General features: G+C 41.4%; 2 protein-coding genes across 2 annotated transcripts in view; both read right to left on the reverse strand.

Moving 5' to 3' along the window:
- LOC308279544 (histone demethylase UTY-like) overlaps nt 1-15,598 on the reverse strand; it is a gene marked incomplete at both ends in the record, with an annotated part of 146,658 nt that extends 131,060 nt beyond the window's left edge. Inside the window, 3 exons of the mRNA XM_080719671.1 lie at nt 1,556-1,664; nt 15,171-15,234; nt 15,447-15,598. Coding sequence (XP_080575797.1) covers nt 1,556-1,664; nt 15,171-15,234; nt 15,447-15,598 — 325 coding nt within the window. The remainder of the gene's footprint in view (nt 1-1,555; nt 1,665-15,170; nt 15,235-15,446) is intronic.
- LOC308279535 (F-box-like/WD repeat-containing protein TBL1XR1) overlaps nt 1-18,989 on the reverse strand; it is a gene marked incomplete at both ends in the record, with an annotated part of 935,328 nt that overhangs the window by 432,795 nt on the left and 483,544 nt on the right.

Below are 18,989 nucleotides of genomic sequence, written 5' to 3' on the forward strand. Positions count from 1 at the left end.
ACTTTGTAAGACTCTGTTTCAAAAAAAAGAATAAAAGGCCGGGCGTTGTGGCGCACCTTGTAATCCCCGCGCTTGGGAGGCAGAGACAGGAGGATCGCACAGGCTCGAAGCCAGCCGTGCTGGCTTAAGCGACCCTGTTTCAAAAATATAAAATAGGTCCGGGAGTGTAGCCCGGAGGTAGAAGGGCTTCCAGGAACCCCAATACCACAACAACAACAAAAAAAGCCGGGTGTGGTGGTGCACGCTTGTAATCGCAGCATTTCGGAGGCTGAGACCAGAGGATCAGTCTGTGGCCAGCCTCAGCTACTTAGTGAGGCCCTTTGCAACTCAATGAGACCCAGTTTCAAAATAAAGAATAAAAAATAGAGCAGGGGATGTAACTCGGAGGTCGAATGCTCCTGCTCCTGGGTTCCATCCCCGGACCCACAATAAATAAATAAATAAATAAATAAATAAATAAATAAATAAATAAATAAATAAATAAAGCAAGCAAGCAAGCAAGCAAGCAAGCAAGCAAGCAAGCAAGCAAGCAAGCTGAGGTGTAGCTTGAAGGTAAAAGAATTTCCCTGGGTTCAAACCCAGGTACTTGGGTATATCAAATAAAATCAATTTTTGGAAGGGGGAAAAAAATCAAAACCCACAATACAAAAAAACGTCAACACTGTCTGGGTCATACCAGATCTCCCTCTGTTTTAAAACAGGGTCTTATTAAGTTACTTACTTAAGTTACTAAGTAACTTCTTAAGTTACTACTTAAGTTACTAAGGCCTTGCTAAATTGCTGTGGCTGGCCTCAAGCCTTCAATCCTTCTATCTCAGCATCCCCAGTACCCCCCCCACACACACACACATATGATTAAAAGAGGTTAAACATACATTCTCTTGTCCTTTTGTGTGGCTGGGGGTGAGGGGGGGTCCAGGGATAGAACCCAGAGGGATTTGACCTCCAAGCTACACCCCCCCTACCCTATTATTCATTCTTTATTTTGGTTTTTTTTTTTTTTTTGGGGGGGGTGGTGGTACTGGGGGTGGAACCCAGAGGCTTTCTGCCTCTGGGCTATACTCCCAAACCTATTTTATATTTTATTTGGAAACGGTCTCACTAAATTTCTGAGAGCCTCACTAAGTAACTGAAGCTGTCTTCAAACCCATGCGATCCTCCTGTCTCAGCCTCCCAAGTGTGGGGATTACAAGCGTGTGCCACCATGCCTAGCTTTCATTCTTTATTTTGAAACAGGGTCTCACTGAGTTGCAGAGGACCTCACTAAGTAGCTGAGGCTGTCTGCAAATCTTTGATCCTCCTGTCACAGCCTACAAGTATTGGGATTACAAGTGTGCACCAATATGCCTGGCTAAAACATAGATTTTTAAAAGGGGAAACAAAAATATGTATGCACAATAGTGTGTTATAATGAATCATCAAATTTATTGAATACTAACATGAAGTTACATAAAAGTTTTGCATTTCTATCTAATCTTTCTTTCTCTTTGCAACAAATGGCCCTGATAAACTATAAACTTTTACAATAACAAAAGAAAAAAGAAAAAACCATTACCTTTTGAATAATCTTCCAACAAGAGGTTGAAGTGACCTAATTGACAAAAGAAATCAGATTCCACTTTTCCTTCAGCTTTTAATATTAAAGATTCATAGCAGTGAACAGCCTAGAAGTAAAAAATATAAAAATTTTAAAAAATAAAATTGTAAATTATTTTCTTCCCGAAAGAATGTACATACTGTAATTACAAAATAGATGAACACAATCATTTAATATCACTTTCTATCAAAGACACAGTATTCAATAGAGTATTCCTGAGAATAAACATCCTAAGTTTTTGTTTTTGTTGTTTGTTTTGTTTTTCCTTTTTTGGTACAGAGGATTAAACCCAGAGGAAGTTTACCACCAAGGTATACCTTAACCCTTTTTATTTTGAAATTAAGTTTCACTAACTTACTGAGGATCTCACTATACTGAGGCTGTCCTCCAAACTGCAATCCTCCTGTGTCATTCTCTTAAATACCAGAATTGTAGGCATGTGCTCTAAGTATTAATGGAGCCAACATTAATACAATATCTGAGGGCTTTCACATATTACAAAAAAAGAATAAGCCGGGCGTGGTGGCGCATGATTGTAATCCCTGCACTTGGGAGGCTGAGACAGGAGGATCACATAGGTTCGAAGCCAGCTGCACTTGCTTAAGAGACCCTGTTTCCAAATTTTTTAAAAAAGTATAAAAATAGGTCTGGGAGTATAGCCCGGAGCTAGAAAGAACCCCAGTACCAGAAAAAAAAAAAAAAAAGGGGGAGGGAATAAAAACTACCCTACAAAATCTAGAAATACCAGGGGTCACAGTATCACAAACCTGTAATCTCAGTGTTTGAGAGGCTGAGATAGGATAAAGAGAAGTTCAAGGTCAGTGTGGGCAATTTAGTGACACCTGATATGGAAATAAAAATAAAAAGGTCTGGCAGTGTAGCTCTGTGGTAGAGTGACCCTGGGTACAACCCCCAGTACTATCAAATACACACACACACACACACACACACACACACAGTCTAGGAGTGCCTTAATAACTTTATATAAAATTTACAAATCTAAGTGTTAATTGGTCCTTATTCTTAGAACAAAACTCCAAAATGACATAGCAAAAACTCTATTAAATTCAATAACCATATACTAGTTATAATATTTGAATATTTGAAATGTGGTGAATCCAAACTGAGATGAGTTGTAAGAGAACTTTTATATAAATAAATTTCAGCTGGGCATGGTGGCGCACGCTTGTAATCCCCGTGCTTGGGAGGTGGAGACAGGAAGATTGTGCTGGCTTAAGGGACCATTTCCAAAAATAAAATAGGTCTGGAAGCATAGCCCAGAGGTAGAAGAGCTTCCAGGAAACCCAGTACCACCAAAAAAAAAAAAAAAAAAAAAAAAAAAAAAAATACAATCAAACAAGCATAGCACAGCAAGATGAGGGGATTAAAAATGTATAATCCTGTTGTTTGGGAGGCTAATGATAGGAGGATCCCAGGTTCAGGAATTTAAAAACCTAATGAGATCCTGCTTCAAAATTAAAAAGGCTGGGGGTGCATCTCAGAGGTAGAATGCCCCAGATTCAATCCCCAGCACCATACACATATAGCATAGGTTATAATCCCAATAGGTGGGAGGCTAAAATAGGAGGACTGCATGTCCAAGGTCAGCCTCAGCAATTTTTGTCACAATACTCGGGAGGCTGAGACAGGAGAATCACAGGTTACAAGCCAGCCTAGCAATTTAGCAAGACTCAATTTCAAAATAAAAAGAAAGCTGGGCATGGTGGTGCACACTTGTAATCCAAGCATTTGAGAGGCTGTGGCAAGAGGATCTTTGTTCGAGGACAGCCTCAGCTACTTAGGCCTGTTTCAAAATAAAGAATAACTGGGGGTGTAGCTCAGAGGTAGAATGCTCCTGTGTTCCATCCCTAATACCAAAAAAAGAAAAAAGGAACTGTGGATGAAGGTTGAAGGTAAATGCCCCTGGGTTCAATCTCAAGTACCATAAGAAGGAAGGGAGGAGAGAGGGAAGAAAGGAGGAAAAGTGGAATGAAGGGGAAAACCTACAAATACAAGGGTGCATAAAAACTAAATAAAATTACATAAAGTGAAATACTATATAACCTTTAAGAATAATTTAAAAAAAGGGTAGTCTCTGTGTACTAATAGAAGGCCTCTACGACACTAATAAGATAAAAAGGTAAATATGGTATCACATAAATTCTATGCCCAGGAAAAAATAGGCTGGTGTGGTACACACTTGTAATGCCAGTACTTGGGAGACTGAGGCCAGCCTCAGGTACTTAGTGAGGCCCTCTGCATCTTAGTGAACACGTTTTCAAAATAAAAAATAAAATCAGGCTTGGGAGGCTGAGACAGGAGGATCACACAGGTTCGAGGCCAGCCTCAGCTACTTAGTGAGGCTCTCAGCAATTGAGTGAGACCCTGTTTCCAAATAAGGTATAAAATAGGTCTGGGAGTATAGCCCGGAGGTAGAAAGCCCCTGGGTTCCACCCTCAGTACCACCAAAAGTAAATAAATAAATAAATAAATAAATAAATAAATAAATAAATAAATAAATAAATAAATAAATAAATAAAATCAGGCTGAGGATATATTTTGAAGGTAGCATGCCCGAGTTCAATCCTCATTACAATAAAAAATTAATAAATAAGAATAAATAAATAAAGCCAGTAGTGATGGTCCACGCTTGTAATCCCAGCATTCAGGAGACTAAGACAGGAGAATCCTGATTCACCGACAGCCTCAACTACTTAGTGAGGCTCTTTGCAACTCAGTGAGATCCTGTTTCAAAAAATAAAGAATAAAGCCAGGGGTGGTGGTACACGCTTGTAATCCCAGTGCTTAGGAGGCTGAGACAGGAGGATCACACAGGTTCGAAACAAGAGTGAGGCTCTCAGCAACTTAGTGAGAACCTGTTTCCAAATAAAGTATAAAATAGGTAGGGGAGAATAGCCCAGAGTTAGAAAAGCCCATGGATTCCACCCCAAGTACCACAAAAAAGAAGGAGGAGGAGGAGGAGGAGGAGGAGGAGGAGGAGGAGGAGGAGGAGGAGGAGGAGGAGGAGGAGGAGGAGGAGGAGGAGGAGGAATTAAAAAATAGGGCTGGGTAGAGTGTCCCTGGGTTCCATCCCCGGTAATGCAAAGAAAAAAAAAATTTTTTTTTTGGTGATGGTACTGGGGATGAAACCCAGGCCCTTCAACCTCCAGGTTACACTCCCAGACCTACTTTATATTTTTTATTTGGAAACAGGGTCTCTTAAGCCAGCAGAAGCTGGCTTCCTCCCAAGCGCAGGGATCACAAGCGTGCACCACCATGCCCACCCCTGCAAAAAAAAAATTTTTAATAAAAATAAATAAAGTCAAGCTAAAGCTTGGATAATATGATTTAGATCATTAGGATTTGTAAGACTTAACATTTTTAAAACTTCAGTCAAACACACAGAAAATATGAATAAAATTGAAAGGTCAGTAATATAAATAAGAAAATTTTACAGTGGTAACAGGCAAGTTTCTGTAAAAAAAAAAAAAAAAGTTTCATCACATACATTACAAAGTAAATTTGTCTTAGGGAGGATAAGTGATGAAAATCCCAGCTAGGAGCTGTGGTACCTTGCTTAGTAGGCCCAAGCCCTGAGTTTCACCCAAAGGAATTGTAGGAGAATCAGTCATACAGTCTACCATAAAAATTACCTAACTCAATCTTGGTTGAGAAAACAAGGTTTTTTTGTTTGTTTGGTTTTTGTTTTTCTTTTTCCTGTTCTGGGGATGGAACCAAAGGTCATTCTATGTCCAGGATACACCCCCAGCCCTATTTTGCATTCTTTATTTTGAAACAGGGTCTCACTAAGTAGCTGAGGCTGTCTGCAAACCACAATCCTCCTATCTCAGCCTCCCAAACACTAGGATTACAAACATGAGCCACCACGCCGGGCTAAGCCAAGTTATTTTTATAAAACTTTCACAAGATAAGAACAATGAAACCAACAAAGTTCAGCATTCCACAGGACACCACCCTATTTCTTCTAGAAGACCTGAATTCCAGTTTAGTCAGGCTTGAGCCAACAAGCCCAGATAATGAAGGTGTGTGTGTGTGTGTGTGTGTGTGTGTGTGTGTGTAATTGAGCCAATATGCCCAAGTTAATGAAGGGGGTGTGTGTGTGTGTGTGTGTGTGTGTGTGTGTGTGTGTGTGTGTGTGTGTAATTTTTTTTTTTTTTTTTTGCTGGTAATTAAACTCAGAGGCATTCTATTTCTGAGCTATATCCCTAACTCTATTTTATTTTTTATAGGGTCTCACTAAGTTTCTAACAGCCTTGCCAAATTACTAAGCCTGGTATGGAACCTGCAATCCTCCTGTCTCAGCCTACCAATTATTGGAATTATAGGCATGTGCTACTATACCAGCTTTTACTAATATTTAAAAATAAGATTTAAATTAAGCCAGGCATGGTGATGCACACTTATAATACCAGTGTACTTGGAAGGCTAAGAGAGAAGGATCCCAGATTACAGCCAACCTCCACAATTTAGTGAGACCATGTTTTAAAGCATGGTGGTGCACATCTGTAATCCCCGTGCTTAGGAGGCGGAGACAGGAGGATTGCGCAGGTTTGAAGCCAGCCTTGCTGGCTTAGGAGACCCTGTTTCCAAATCAAAATATAAAAATAGGTCTGGGAGTGTAGCCCAGAGGTAGGAAGGTTTCGAGGAACCCCAGGACCACCAAAAAAATAAATAAAATAAAATAAAACTAGGGTATAATTCAGAGACAAAATGCTCCTGGGTTTAATCTCCAGCACCAAAAAAAAAAAGACTTAAATTGATATAAGTTAGAATCCCAGCATTTGGGAGCCTGAGACAGGAAGAATACAGATTTGCAGACAGCCTCAGCTACTACTTAATGAGGCCCTTTGCAACTCAGTGAGACCCTGTTTCAAAAATAAAAAATAAAAATTAGGGCTGGAGTGTAGCTCGGAGGTAGAATGCTCCTAGGTTCTATTCCCAGTACCGCAAAAAAAAAAAAAAAAAAAAAAGGTTGAGCTAGATATAGATAGGTTCTCTGCCAGGCTCAGCTACTTAGTGAGGCTCTCCACAATGTACTGAGGCTCTCTGCAAACTTGGTAATGCCCTGTTTCAAAATAAAGAATAAGATGAACATGATGGCACACACTTGTAATCCCAGCATTTGGGAGGCTGAGACAGGTGGGTCACAGTTTACAGACAGCCTCAGCTATTTAGTGAGGCCCTTTACAATTCAATCAGACCCTATTTCAAAATAAAGAATAAAAAATAGGGTTTTCCCGGGGCAGCGGTGCACACTTATAATCCAGCATTTGGGAGGCTTAAACAGAAAAATCACAGTTCAAGGAGAGCCTGAGCTACTACTTAGTGAGGCCCTTTGCAACTCAGTGAGACCCTGTTTCCAAATAAAGAATAAAACTTAGGGCTGGGGGTGCAATTCAGAGGTAAAATGCCCCTGAGTTCCATCCCCAGTACGACACACACACACACAAAAAAAGAAAATAGGACTGGGGATGAGCTCGAAGGTCGAATGTCCCTGGGTTCCATCCCCAGACCAGCCAAAAAAAAAAAAAAAATATTAAGCAACTTCTATCAGATTTTTAGTACTCAGGGGCATTCTACCTCTGAGCTACACCCCCAGCTCTATTTTTTATTTATTTTGAAACAAGGTCTCACTGAGTTGCAGAGGGCCTCACTAAGTAGCTGAGGCTGTTCTGAAACAGCAATCAGCAATCTTTTGGTCTCAGCCTCCCAAATGCTGAGATTAGAAGCATACGTCACCATACCCGGCTATGTAGATATTTTTAAATTGTCATTAAGACCACAAGCAGGGTGTAAAAAAATAGGGCTGGGGTTGCAGCTCGGAGGTAGAATGCCCCTGAGTTCCATCCCCAGTACCCCCTACCAAAAAAGACCATGATGACCTTTAATAAGAAAGGGCATTCTACCTCCAGGTTATTTTATTCTCTTATTTTAAAACAAGGTCTAGGAAATCTCAGCAAAGTTTGAATGGAAATATAGGAAAGGAGGAAGGCTGAACTTTATTAATGAGGGTCTATATCCGAATATGTGTAAAAGTATGAATATGGCATGGTTACCCTGGACAATCATTGGTTGGAAGGGGGGAAGGGAAAACAGGGGTGGGAGGGTGGGGGAAGGCACCAAGTACAGTTTAAATGTATACCATTTATTTTCAATAAAAAAATTTGTATAAACCGGGCATGGTGGCGCACGCTTGTAATCCCCGCATTTGGGAGGCAGACAGGAGGATCGCGCAGGTTCAAAGCCATCCACGCGCTGGCTTAGGAGACCCTGTTTCCAAATAAAAATATAAAAATAGGTCTGGGAGTGTAGCCCGGAGGTAGAAGGGCTTCCAGGAACCCCAGTACCACCACACACACAAAAAAAATTGTATAAAAATAAATAAATGAATAAATAAAACAAGGTCTAACTAAATTGCAGATGGCCTCACTAAATTACTGAGGCTGGTTGCAAACCTTGTGATCCTCCTGTCTCAGCCTCCCAAGTACTGAGATTACAATTATGTACCACTACACCTGGTGTCAAACATAAATATTAAGCACAATTCACTGGAAAATAATCTAAACTCTAAATTTTGAAATGCTTTTATTTTTCAGTATGGGGATTGAACCCAGGGGCATTCTACCTTCAAGCTATACTTCTAGCTCTAGTATATCTTCTTTTTTATTTTCTTTTCTTTTTTGTGGTACTGGGGTTCCTGGAAACCCTTCTATCTCTGGGTTACACTCCCAGACCTATTTTCTATTTTATTTAGAAACAGGGTCTCTTAAGCCAGCGCGGCTGGCTTCGAACTAGCACGATCCTCTGGTCTCTGCCTCCCAAGTGCAGGGATTACAAGCGTGCGCCACCACACCCGCTTTTTTTGTGTGTGGATCTGGGGCTGGAACCCAGGGGCATTTGACCTCTGAGCTACACCCCTGCCATGTTTTTTATTCTTTTTTTTTTTTTTTTTTTTTTTTTGGAAAAAGGGTCTCACTGAGTTGCAGAGAACCTCACTAAGTAGCTGAGGTTGTCTGCGTTTCTCTGGTCTCAGCCTCCCAAATGCTGGTATTACAAGAGTGCACCACCACACCCAGCTTATCTATTCCTTATCTTTGAAACAGGGTCTCATTAAGTAGCTGAGACTGGCCACAAATTTGAGATTCTCCTGTCTCAGCCTCCCAAGTACTGACATTACAATCACGGGGTACTACATCCAGCTTCAATGTTTTGAAATTTAAAGTTCTTAGTAGGGCACAGTGATGCACTCCACTTTACAAAGCCCTAAGTAATTTAGACCAGGTTTTAAAATAAGAGTAAAATAAAATAGGGCTGAGGGTGAAGCTCAGAGAGAAATTTTTTGCTGAGTTTAATTCCCAGTACCACATGGAAGAAAGGAAGGAAGGAAGGAAGGAAGGAAGGAAGGGATGAAGGGAGAGAGGGAGGGAGAGAGAGAAAGAAAGAAAGAAAGAGGAATGGAGGGAAAAGAAAAGAAAAAAGGAAAAGAAAATAAAAGAAAAAGGCAGGCGTAGTGGTACATGTTTATAATTCCAGCACTTAGGAGGCTTAACAGGAGGATTATAGGTTCAAGGAAAGCTTCAGCAAGTAGTGAGACTCATCAATCTGGGATGATCCCATTTAAAAAAATAAAAATAGAAGAGGTCTATGAGTAGCTCAGTGAATAGCTCAGATGTAAAATGCCCCTAGCTTCAATCCCCACTAAAACACACACACACACACACATACACACACACACACACACACACACACACACACACACACACACACAGAGTTCTCAAGCAGCATTTTACCCAGTTATCTACATAAAACATCAGATTTATTTCTTCATTACTATATCCAAAGAAATATAGAGATATGCTTTCTTTTTCATTATCCTCCTGTCTCAGCCTCCCAAATGCTGGGATTACAAGCATGGGCCACCATGCCTAGAATCCTCTGCAAATTTTTAAATCCTTTATTTCAAAAAGAAATAAAATAGGAGCCAGGTGTGGTGGTACAAGCTTGTAATCCCAGCATTCGGGAGGCTGAGACCAGATGCTTGCAGTTCACAGACAGCCTCAGCTATTTAGTGAGGCCTTTTGCAACTCAGTGAGACTCTAATTCAAAATAAAGAATAAAATATAGGGCAAGGGTGTAGCTCAGAAGTCAAATGCCCCTGGGTTCCATGCCCAGACCTGCAAAAAAAGAAAGAAAAGAAAAGAAAAGAAAAGAAAAGAAAAGAAAAGAAAAGAAAAGAAAAGAAAAAGAAAAGAAAAGAAAAAGAAAAGAGAAAGGAAATACGGCTGAGGTTATAGCTCACAGGTAGAATGCCCCTGGGTTCAGTCCCCACTACCAAAAAATCCCACCATGCTATATACTCACACAATAAAATTCTACTCAGCCATAAAGCACAAAATTATCTTATTTGCAGAAAAATGAATGGAACTGGAGAATATTTATGTATTTGAGATCAGGCAGACTCAGCAAGTTAAGCATTAAATGATTTCTCTTAATTGTGGAAACTAGAGAGAAAATAGGGAACACAAAGAACTTTAAATAATGCAGAGACCTGTAAACTAGTGGAGGCATCAGGGAGGAGAAGAAGGATTGAAGAAGGAATGTTCAAGTAATACTATGACAATATGTGAAATACTACTACCAATTTCACTAACACTAGTGGAGAGGGAAGAAAAGAACTGTGTGCATCTATGTTTTATCACATTAAACCTCACTATGATGTATGATAACAATGCACTAATTAATTTTTTTCAAATACAGCAAAGAGTAAGCCAGTGGTATACTATTGAACTATTTTTTTAAAAAATGAAGTCCTGATATCTGCAGCAGCATGATACTAGTGATTATGCTAAGTGAAATAAGACAGGCACAGAAAGATAAGTACTGCATGATTTCATTTATGTAGAATCCACAAAAAACTGACTTCTTATAAAAGGTAAATGTATATGGAAAAGAGCAATCCAGTACATTGGGTAGCTAAGATAGGAGGATCTCAGATTCATGGACACCCTCCTTCAATTTAGCAAGGCCCTCTGCTAATTTTTTTTTTTTTTTTTTTTTTTTCAGTACTGGGGATAGAACCCAAGGGCATTCTACCTCCAAACTACACCCTCAGCCCTATTTTTTTGTGTGTGTGCGGGTCTGGGGATGGAACCCAGGGGCATTCAACCTCTGAGCTACACCCCCTATCCTATTTTTTTTTGTTTGTTTGTTTGTTTGGGTTTTTTTTTTTTTTTTTTTTGGTGGTACTGGGGTTCCTGGAAACCCTTCTACCTCCAGGCTACACTCCCAGACCTATTATATATATATATATATATATATATATTTTTTTTTTTTTTTTTTTTTTTTTTTTGGTGGTACTGGGGTTCCTGGAAGCCCTTCTATCTCCGGGCTACACTCCCAGACCTATTTTTACATTTTTATTTGGAAACAGGGTCTCCTAAGCCAGTGCGCAGGGCTGGCTTCGAACCTGCGTGATCCTCCTGTCTCTGCCTCCCAAGCGCGGGGATTACAAGCGTGCACCACCACACCCGGCCCTATTTTATATTTTTATTTGGAAACAGGGTCTCCTAAACCAGCAAGGCTGACTTTGAACCTGTGCAATCCTGTCTGCCTCCCAAGCACAGAAATCACAAGCCAAGCACGGGGATCACAAGCATGCACCACCACCACCACCATGCCAGGCCCCTGCCCTACTTTTTATTCTTTATTTTGAAACAGGGTCTCACTAAGTTGCAGAGGGCGACACTAAGTAGCTGAGGCTGGCTGTGAACTGCAATCCTCTGGTCTTCAGCCTCCAGAATACTGGGATTATAAGCATGTGCCACCACACCCAGCTTCTGGTCTCAATGAATTGCAAAAGGTCTCAATAAGCAGCTGAATCTATCTGCAAACCATTATCTTTGTGTCTCAGCTTCCCAAATGCTGGGATTACAAGTGGTCATGCCTAGCCCCCCTCTGTAAATTCTGACACCCTGTTTCAAAAGGAAATAAAATACAGCTGAGGTTTTATCTCCAGATTGTAGCTCACAGGTAAAATGCCCCTGGGTTCAATCCCCTAGGAGGAAAAGATCCAGGAAAACTGCAGAAACATTGATCAATAGATACTAAGTTACAGTTCTTTATTAGGAAACGCTATTAGATAGAATTACATGACACAATGGGACAAGAGGATGGCACTGGTTCTGAGCCAGCCTGGCTGGCTTAAGAGACCCTGTTTCCAAATTTAAAAAATATATATATATATATATATATATATATATATATATATATATATATATATATATATATATATATATATATATATATATATATATATTAGGTCTGGGAGTGTAGCCCAGAAGTAGAAGGGCTTCCAGGAACCCCAGTACCACAAAAAAAAAAAAAAAAAAAAAAAAAAAAAATAGTAGCCTAATCCCAGCATTCTGGAGGCTGGTCTACAGTCTCAGCTACTTAGTGAGGCCCTTTGCAACTCAGTGAGAGAGACCCTGTTTCAAAATAAAGAATAAAAAATAGGGCTGGGGGGTGTAATTCAGAGGTAGAATGCCCCTGGGTTCCATCCTTAGTACCCCCCAAAAAAAGCTAAAATAAATATTTTGACTCTTCAGCACTAAAAAATGATAAATGGAAGGGCATGGTAGCACATGCTTGTAAAACTAGTACTTGAGAAGCTGAGACAGAAGGATCATGGTTCAAGAACTGCCTTAAGAAGTGAGACACGCTGGGCGTGGTGGCACACACTTGTAATCCCTGGACTTAGGAGGCAGAGACAGGAGGATAGCACAGGTTTGAAGCCAGCCTCACTGGCTTAACAGACTCTGTTTCCAAAGAAAAATATAAAAAATAGGTGTCTGGAAGTGTAGCCCGGAGGTAGAAAGGCTTCCAGGAACCCCAGTACCACCAAAATAGATTAGATAGATAGATAGATAGATAGATAGATAGATAGATAGATAGACAGACAGACAGACAGACAGACAGACAGACAGACAGACAGTCAGTCAGTCAGTCAGTCAGTCAGTCAGTCAGTCAGGGAGTGTAGCCCAGAGAAGTTTCATCCCCAGTACCACCAAAAAAAAAAAAAAAAAAAAGTAGAGACAGGCCAGGTGTGGTGGCACACACTTGTAATCCCCACATTTCTGAGGCTGAGACGGGAGGATCGCAAAGGTTCAAAGCCAGCTTCGGCTGACTTAAGAGACCCTGTTTCCAAATAAAATATAAAATAGGTCTGGGAGTGTAGCCCCGAGATAGAAGGCCTCTGGGTTCCATCTTCAGTACCAGAAAAAAAAAAAAAAATAGTAGTTAGACAGGAAACTGAGACAAGAGGATCGCAGTTTATGGACAGTCTCAGCTACTACTTAGTGAGGCCCTTTGCAACTCAGTGAGACTCTGTTTCAAAATAAAGAAAAAAAATAGGGTTGGGAGTGTAGTTTAGGGGTAGAATGTCCCTGGGTTCCATCCAAGACCTCAAAAAAAAAAAAAAAAGGGTGGGGGAATGCAGGTTCAAAATCAGACTCAGCTGCCAGGCATGGTGGCACACGCTTGTAATCCGTGCTTCAGAGGCAGAGACAGGAGGATCACTGTGTGCTGGCTTAGGAGACCCTGTTTCCAAATAAAAATGTAAAAATAGGTCTGGGAGTGTAGCCCGGAGGTAGAAGGGCTTCCAGGAACCCCAGTACCCAAAAAGAAAAAAAAAAAAAGAAAAAATTCAGACTCAGCAATTTAGCAAAACTCTCAGCAACTAGCAATAACCTGTTTAAATTTTTTTTTCTTTTGTTTGTGGTCCTGGGGATTAAACCCAGGAGGATTCTTCTTCTGAGCTTCACCCCTAACCCTTTTATTTTATTTATTTTTAGAAACAGGGTCTTGCTTAGTGCCAGAATATAGAAATTACTTTAACCTGATTTTGGTCATGTGATAAAAGACATAGGAACTAAGGTTCTACATATTTTTCCTTTTTTTCTTTTTTGCAGTACTGGGGAGGAAAACGGGCAGGTGGGGGCACTCTACGTCCTAGCTACACCCCCAGTCCTATTTTTCAGTCTTTTTTTTTTTTTTTTTTTTTGCAGGTCTGGGGGTGGAACCCAGAGGCATTCGACCTCCGAGCTACACCCCTGCCCTATTTTTTATTATTTATTTTGAAACCGCGTCTCACTGAGTTGCAGAGGGCCTAAGTAGCTGAGGCTGTCCGCGAACCACGACCATCCGGTCTCAGCCTCCCAAATGCTGGGATTACAAGCGTGCGACACCACACCCGGCGTCTTTTTATTTTTTTGAAACAGGGTCTCACTGAGTTGCAGAGGTCCTTACTAAGTAGCTGAGGCTGGCCTCCAACCCCAAACCTCCTGTCTCAACCTCCCAAATGCAAGGATTACAAGCATGTGCCGCCATACCCGGCTAGGTTCTGTATCTTGGATATAACATTTTTCAAGGAGTAATCAAATGTGCTACAACTGATAAATATAATACATTTAAGGTCCCTGCTTTAAATTAGCACAAGAATTATATCAAATAATAAGGATTTGGTTTTTTCCTTTTCTTTTTCTTCCTTTCTCTTTTTCTTTTTCTTTGTTTTTTTGGAACTAGGAACATAAGGGCATTCTCACTCTGGGCTAGGGATCTTGCTAAACTGATGAAATTAGCCTCAAACCTGCGATACTCTAGATCAGCCTCTCAAGTACTGAGTTTACAGACATTGTGACACAGAGCCTGGCACTGAAAATAATTTTTACTAAGTACCAAGAAGCAAGGCCAAATTTTAAGATCTACTAATGGAAGAGATTTCCCTGTTTATATCTCCTTTCTCCGCACCCCCGTTCATTTCTCCTCCCACTATTTCCCCGCCATCTTGGCTGATGGGGGCAGCCATTAACTAAATGACAGTGCCAACTTTTCAAATAAGGTACTGTACCCTGTCTTAACACTCGAGAAACAAGTTTCCTAAAAGGAAAAAATCCACACATTCATAAGCATATTTAAGACATTAGCGAAACTATTTTTGTAGTTACTAAGTCTTAAAAAGTAAACTTAACTTCGGGTCAAACATGTAATAATCAACACATAAATCAAATTCCCAATGAATATTCGGTGCAGTAAAGCGTCTCCAACTCTGCCTTTCTGAGACATGAGACATCAGAAAGCCTAAAAGGAGTGGTTAAAATTTATCACGCGAAAGCTGCCAAGATCAAGGAGGGGGTAAGGGGACACGGGAAAGGTTAAGTTGTAAATTTTCGAAACTTTGTATACATGCACAATCTGTGAATATAAAATTCAGGGACCTTAAACCTAATCAAAAAGAAAATTAGGTAGGGCTATCGACTCTATTGGGTCAGGCCTCAAGCTCTGCCTCATGCTACAAAGAGGAGCTTGGTGGCAAAGAGGCAAGCAAGGTATGCAGGGACAAGAGGACAGAAAAGTTAAGGGATAGTTTTCTGAATGCCCTTTAGCCATTACTGTGGTCCGCAGAGAGCAATATCAGCGCAGATGAAATTGCAAGGGCAGGACCAATAAGGTGCGGGGCAGAAAGACATAGGGAGTTTGGTCCGTACGCTTTCCTTACCTTGCCCAGTAGGGTCTTCGTCCTGGCGCCATCTTCGCCAAGGTGCAGAAATCCGAATAGGCGGCTGTAGAGAAAAACACACGCAGCTTGTAAACACTCATGAAAAACTACTGACCCGTCCTTTCCGAGCCCGAGGCCAAGGCCAGAGCTGTAGCGAAGGCTTGTGAAAGCCAGAGACCTAGGTAATCTTCGGTCCCCACCAGAAACAAACACTGATCTTCCAGGAGAGTGGCGCCAACCCATCAGGAGCAATCTGAGGGTGAACATGGTCAGTACCTGTCCCATCCACCAAGGGCCTCTTTCTCCTCTGCTGTCAGGCTAGGGCTCCTCTGTTCGTTCTCGCAGTTCGCTTTTTCCGCCGCCATTTTCTTTTCCTCATCACCGAAACCAGCAGCGGCAGCAGTGAGCGACAATCCACAGGATTTCATGGAAACGTAACAAATATACAGTTCCCACGTCGACCCTCACAGTCCCAGTCTAGAGCTTGAAGGTTAAGGCTGCAACTTTACCGCCTCCGCGGTCTGTAGATATCAAATCTCCAAGGCAAAGACGAAAGCTTTGCCTTCTGGAGAGATCAGCTCCGAAGTCACATCATGAAGAAAGCGATGAGTGGAGGAAGACGGAAGCTCTTGATGCTGTACAGCTCGGTAGAATTTCTTAGAATTACAAACTTAACTGGGAATCTCAGAAAGTTGTTAAATAGTGTCACAGGGTAAACCCCACGCAACTGCCACGACCTTTTCCAGCAGCCAGCCAAGCTCACCAATAGATGGGATTAACTCACCTCACGTGACCTTTGTTGACTGACGTAAACGTTGGCTCCACTAAACTTGCTAGCAACTCGAGCTCCGCCCATTTGAAACAGCAAGTTCCAGGGAACAGGATATCAGCAAACTCTGGTATATGGTTGGCTGATGGACATATCCGTCCAGAAAACGGTAGTCACCAGGATGAAACGTTAAGGTTTTACTAGTTGAATTAATTACAGCGAAGAATAGAAGATCCAGACTATGGTCTGGTGGCCGAGGTGGCCTAACAAGTTAGAAAAAGCGGTAAGAAAAGCCAGATCAGCTATATCTCGGGGTGAACACAAATAAGAAGCAAAAATCTTAAGGAGTTATTTTAACTGCGTGAGGCCACAACGTAGTACGATTCCCGCCGTTTCAGAAATAGATGCAAGACCCTGCAAAAACGACTAAGACTTAAGACCCTGAAGAATTAGAATTTTGACAAGGCTTAACTGCAGATCTGGTAGCCCTATGACCATCATTTATTTGCCTTCGCTCACTGCCTTGTTAATCATCCACAACAAAGCAACAAGCATAAAGACCGATTGCCTTATTCTGTGCTACGTCCTAGAAAATAAAGAGTCGCCCCCATGGGGTCTGCTTCACTTCCCATAACTTTATGTCCAAAAATCTGTGACTCTGTAATGCCATTTTTTTTCTTTTCTTTTTTTTTTTTTTTTTATTTTGCGGGTCTGGGGATGGAACCCAAGAGCATTCGACCTCCGAGCTACACCCATAGATAGATAGATGATAGATAGATAGATGATAGATAGATAGATAGATAGATAGATAGATAGATAGATGATAGATAGATAGATAGATAAGGAGCTGGGCATGTTGGCGCACACTTGCAATCCCCAAGCTTGGGAGGCTGAGACAGGAGGATCGCGCAGGTTCGAAGCCAGCCTCAGCTACTTAGTGAGGCTCTCAGCAACTTAGTGAGACCCTGTTTCCAAATAAAATATAAAATAGGTCTGGGAGTATAGCCCGGAGGTTAGAAAGCCTCTGAGTTCCACCCCTGGTACCACCAAAAGAAAAAAAAAAAAATTAAAAATAGGGCTGCAGGTGTAGCTCAGAGGTCAAATGCCCCTGGGTTCCATCCCTAGAACAGCAAAAAAATAAGTAAAAGTAAATAAATAAATAAATAAATAAATAAATAAATAAATAATAAAAAGAGAGAAAGAGAGAAGGGGGACTTGATTCTTTTGTTCAGGGATAATCAACAGTTTGGTTCTAAACTCTTAAGATTACTGGCTTCTCTGATTTGCTAGTTTATCAATACATTTCTTTTTCCTTTCCAAAGCTTGTCTCAATTATTGATTTGTCAAATTGGGGCAGGTATTGGTATTTGGTTATACTTTGTGATGACCCAGATGGGACCCAAGAGTCCCTCACTCCCACTGCCTATAGCCCATGCAGGTCAGGCACAGAGTACTTGCTGCTCAGGAATTGGGAGATGAAATGGCTAGCCTTGGCTAACAATGTTATGATGGAGGTGCTCTCCTGCTAGGAGGAAATAAGTGTGAAGACTTCCCAGCAGTTGCCAAGGTTTTCTTTCACCTTGGAAAATCTGTTTTTTTCTCTTCCTAACTGGGCAGTTTCCTTTGCTATTTTCATTGACTTGGGAGGAGAGCAGCTGAATGCAGTTAGCTGTAACACATTTGTCTATCTGGGCATGTTCTGGTCCCCCTTGTAGAAGCTGTCTCTGGTTCCCTCAAGGGACCTTCTGTGGCGCCTATCATTCAGAAGTCACTTTTCTTTTTTTATTTGGTGGTGGTACTGGGGTGAACCCAGAGGCTTTCTACCTCCGGGCTACACTCCCAGACCTATTTTATACTTTATTTGGAAACAGGGTCTCACTAAGTAGCTGAGAGCCTCACTCAGTAGCTGAGGCTGGCCTCGAACCTGAGCGATCCTCCTGTCTCAGCCTCCCAAGCACGGGGATTACAAGCATGTGCCACCACACCCAGCATGGATGTCACTATTAAGTGGGAACCAAGAAACATCATCTAGATACCAACTGTGAACTCAGGTTTTATTGTCTGAAGGTTTCCATCCATTTGCCTGTGGGCCCATCTGATTGTCTGCATGTCTTCATTTATATGTTTTCCTTTTGCAAAATGCCAGTGCTGTGTCACTCCCAGCTCCCAAGGGATCTTTGAGGGTTTCAGCTAAATCAGTCAATTATGACTGTAGGGGTGAGAGTAAAAAAAAAAAAAAAAAAAAAAAAAAAAGATATGATTTTACAGTGACATAATCTGGCTGATGTATGTAAAAACTGTGACTGATGAAATATAAAGTATTCTAAGTCAGGTGGTGCACGCTTGTAATCCCAGCATTCAGGAGGCTGAGACAGGAGGATTGTGATTTGCAGACAGCCTCAGCTACTTAGTGAGGCCCTTTCCAACTCAGTGAGTCCCTGTTTAGAATAAAGAATAAAAAATAGGGTTGGGGTGTTGCTCAGAGGTAGAATGCCCCTGGGTTCCATCCTCGGATCAGCAAAAAAATAAAAAACAAACAAACAAACAAAAAAATAGCCAGGTGTGGTGGTACATGCTTGTAATCCCAGTGCTCAGGAGGATGAGACAGGAGGATTGTGATTTGCCAACAGCCTCAGCTACTTAGTGAGGCCCTTTGCAACTCAGTGAGTCCCTGTTTAGAATAAAGAATAAAAAATAGGGTTGGGGTGTTGCTCAGAGGTAGAATGCCCCTGGGTTCCATCCTCGGATCAGCAAAAAAATAAAAAACAAACAAACAAACAAAAAAATAGCCAGGTGTGGTGGTACATGCTTGTAATCCCAGTGCTCAGGAGGCTGAGACAGGAGGATTGTGCAGGTTCGAAGCCAGCCTCAGCTACTGAGTGAGGCTCTCAGCAACTTAGTGAGATCCTGTTTCCAAATTAAGTATGAAATGGTCTGGGAGTGTAGCCTGGAGGTAGAAAGCCCTTGGGTTCCACCCCAGTGCCATAAAATAAATAAATAAATAAATGGGGTGGGGGTGTTGCTCAGAAGTAGAATGCCCCTGGGTTCAG

This window comes from Muscardinus avellanarius (genome assembly GCF_963383645.1).
Source record: "Muscardinus avellanarius genome assembly, chromosome: Y".
Taxonomy (NCBI): Eukaryota; Metazoa; Chordata; class Mammalia; order Rodentia; family Gliridae; genus Muscardinus; species Muscardinus avellanarius.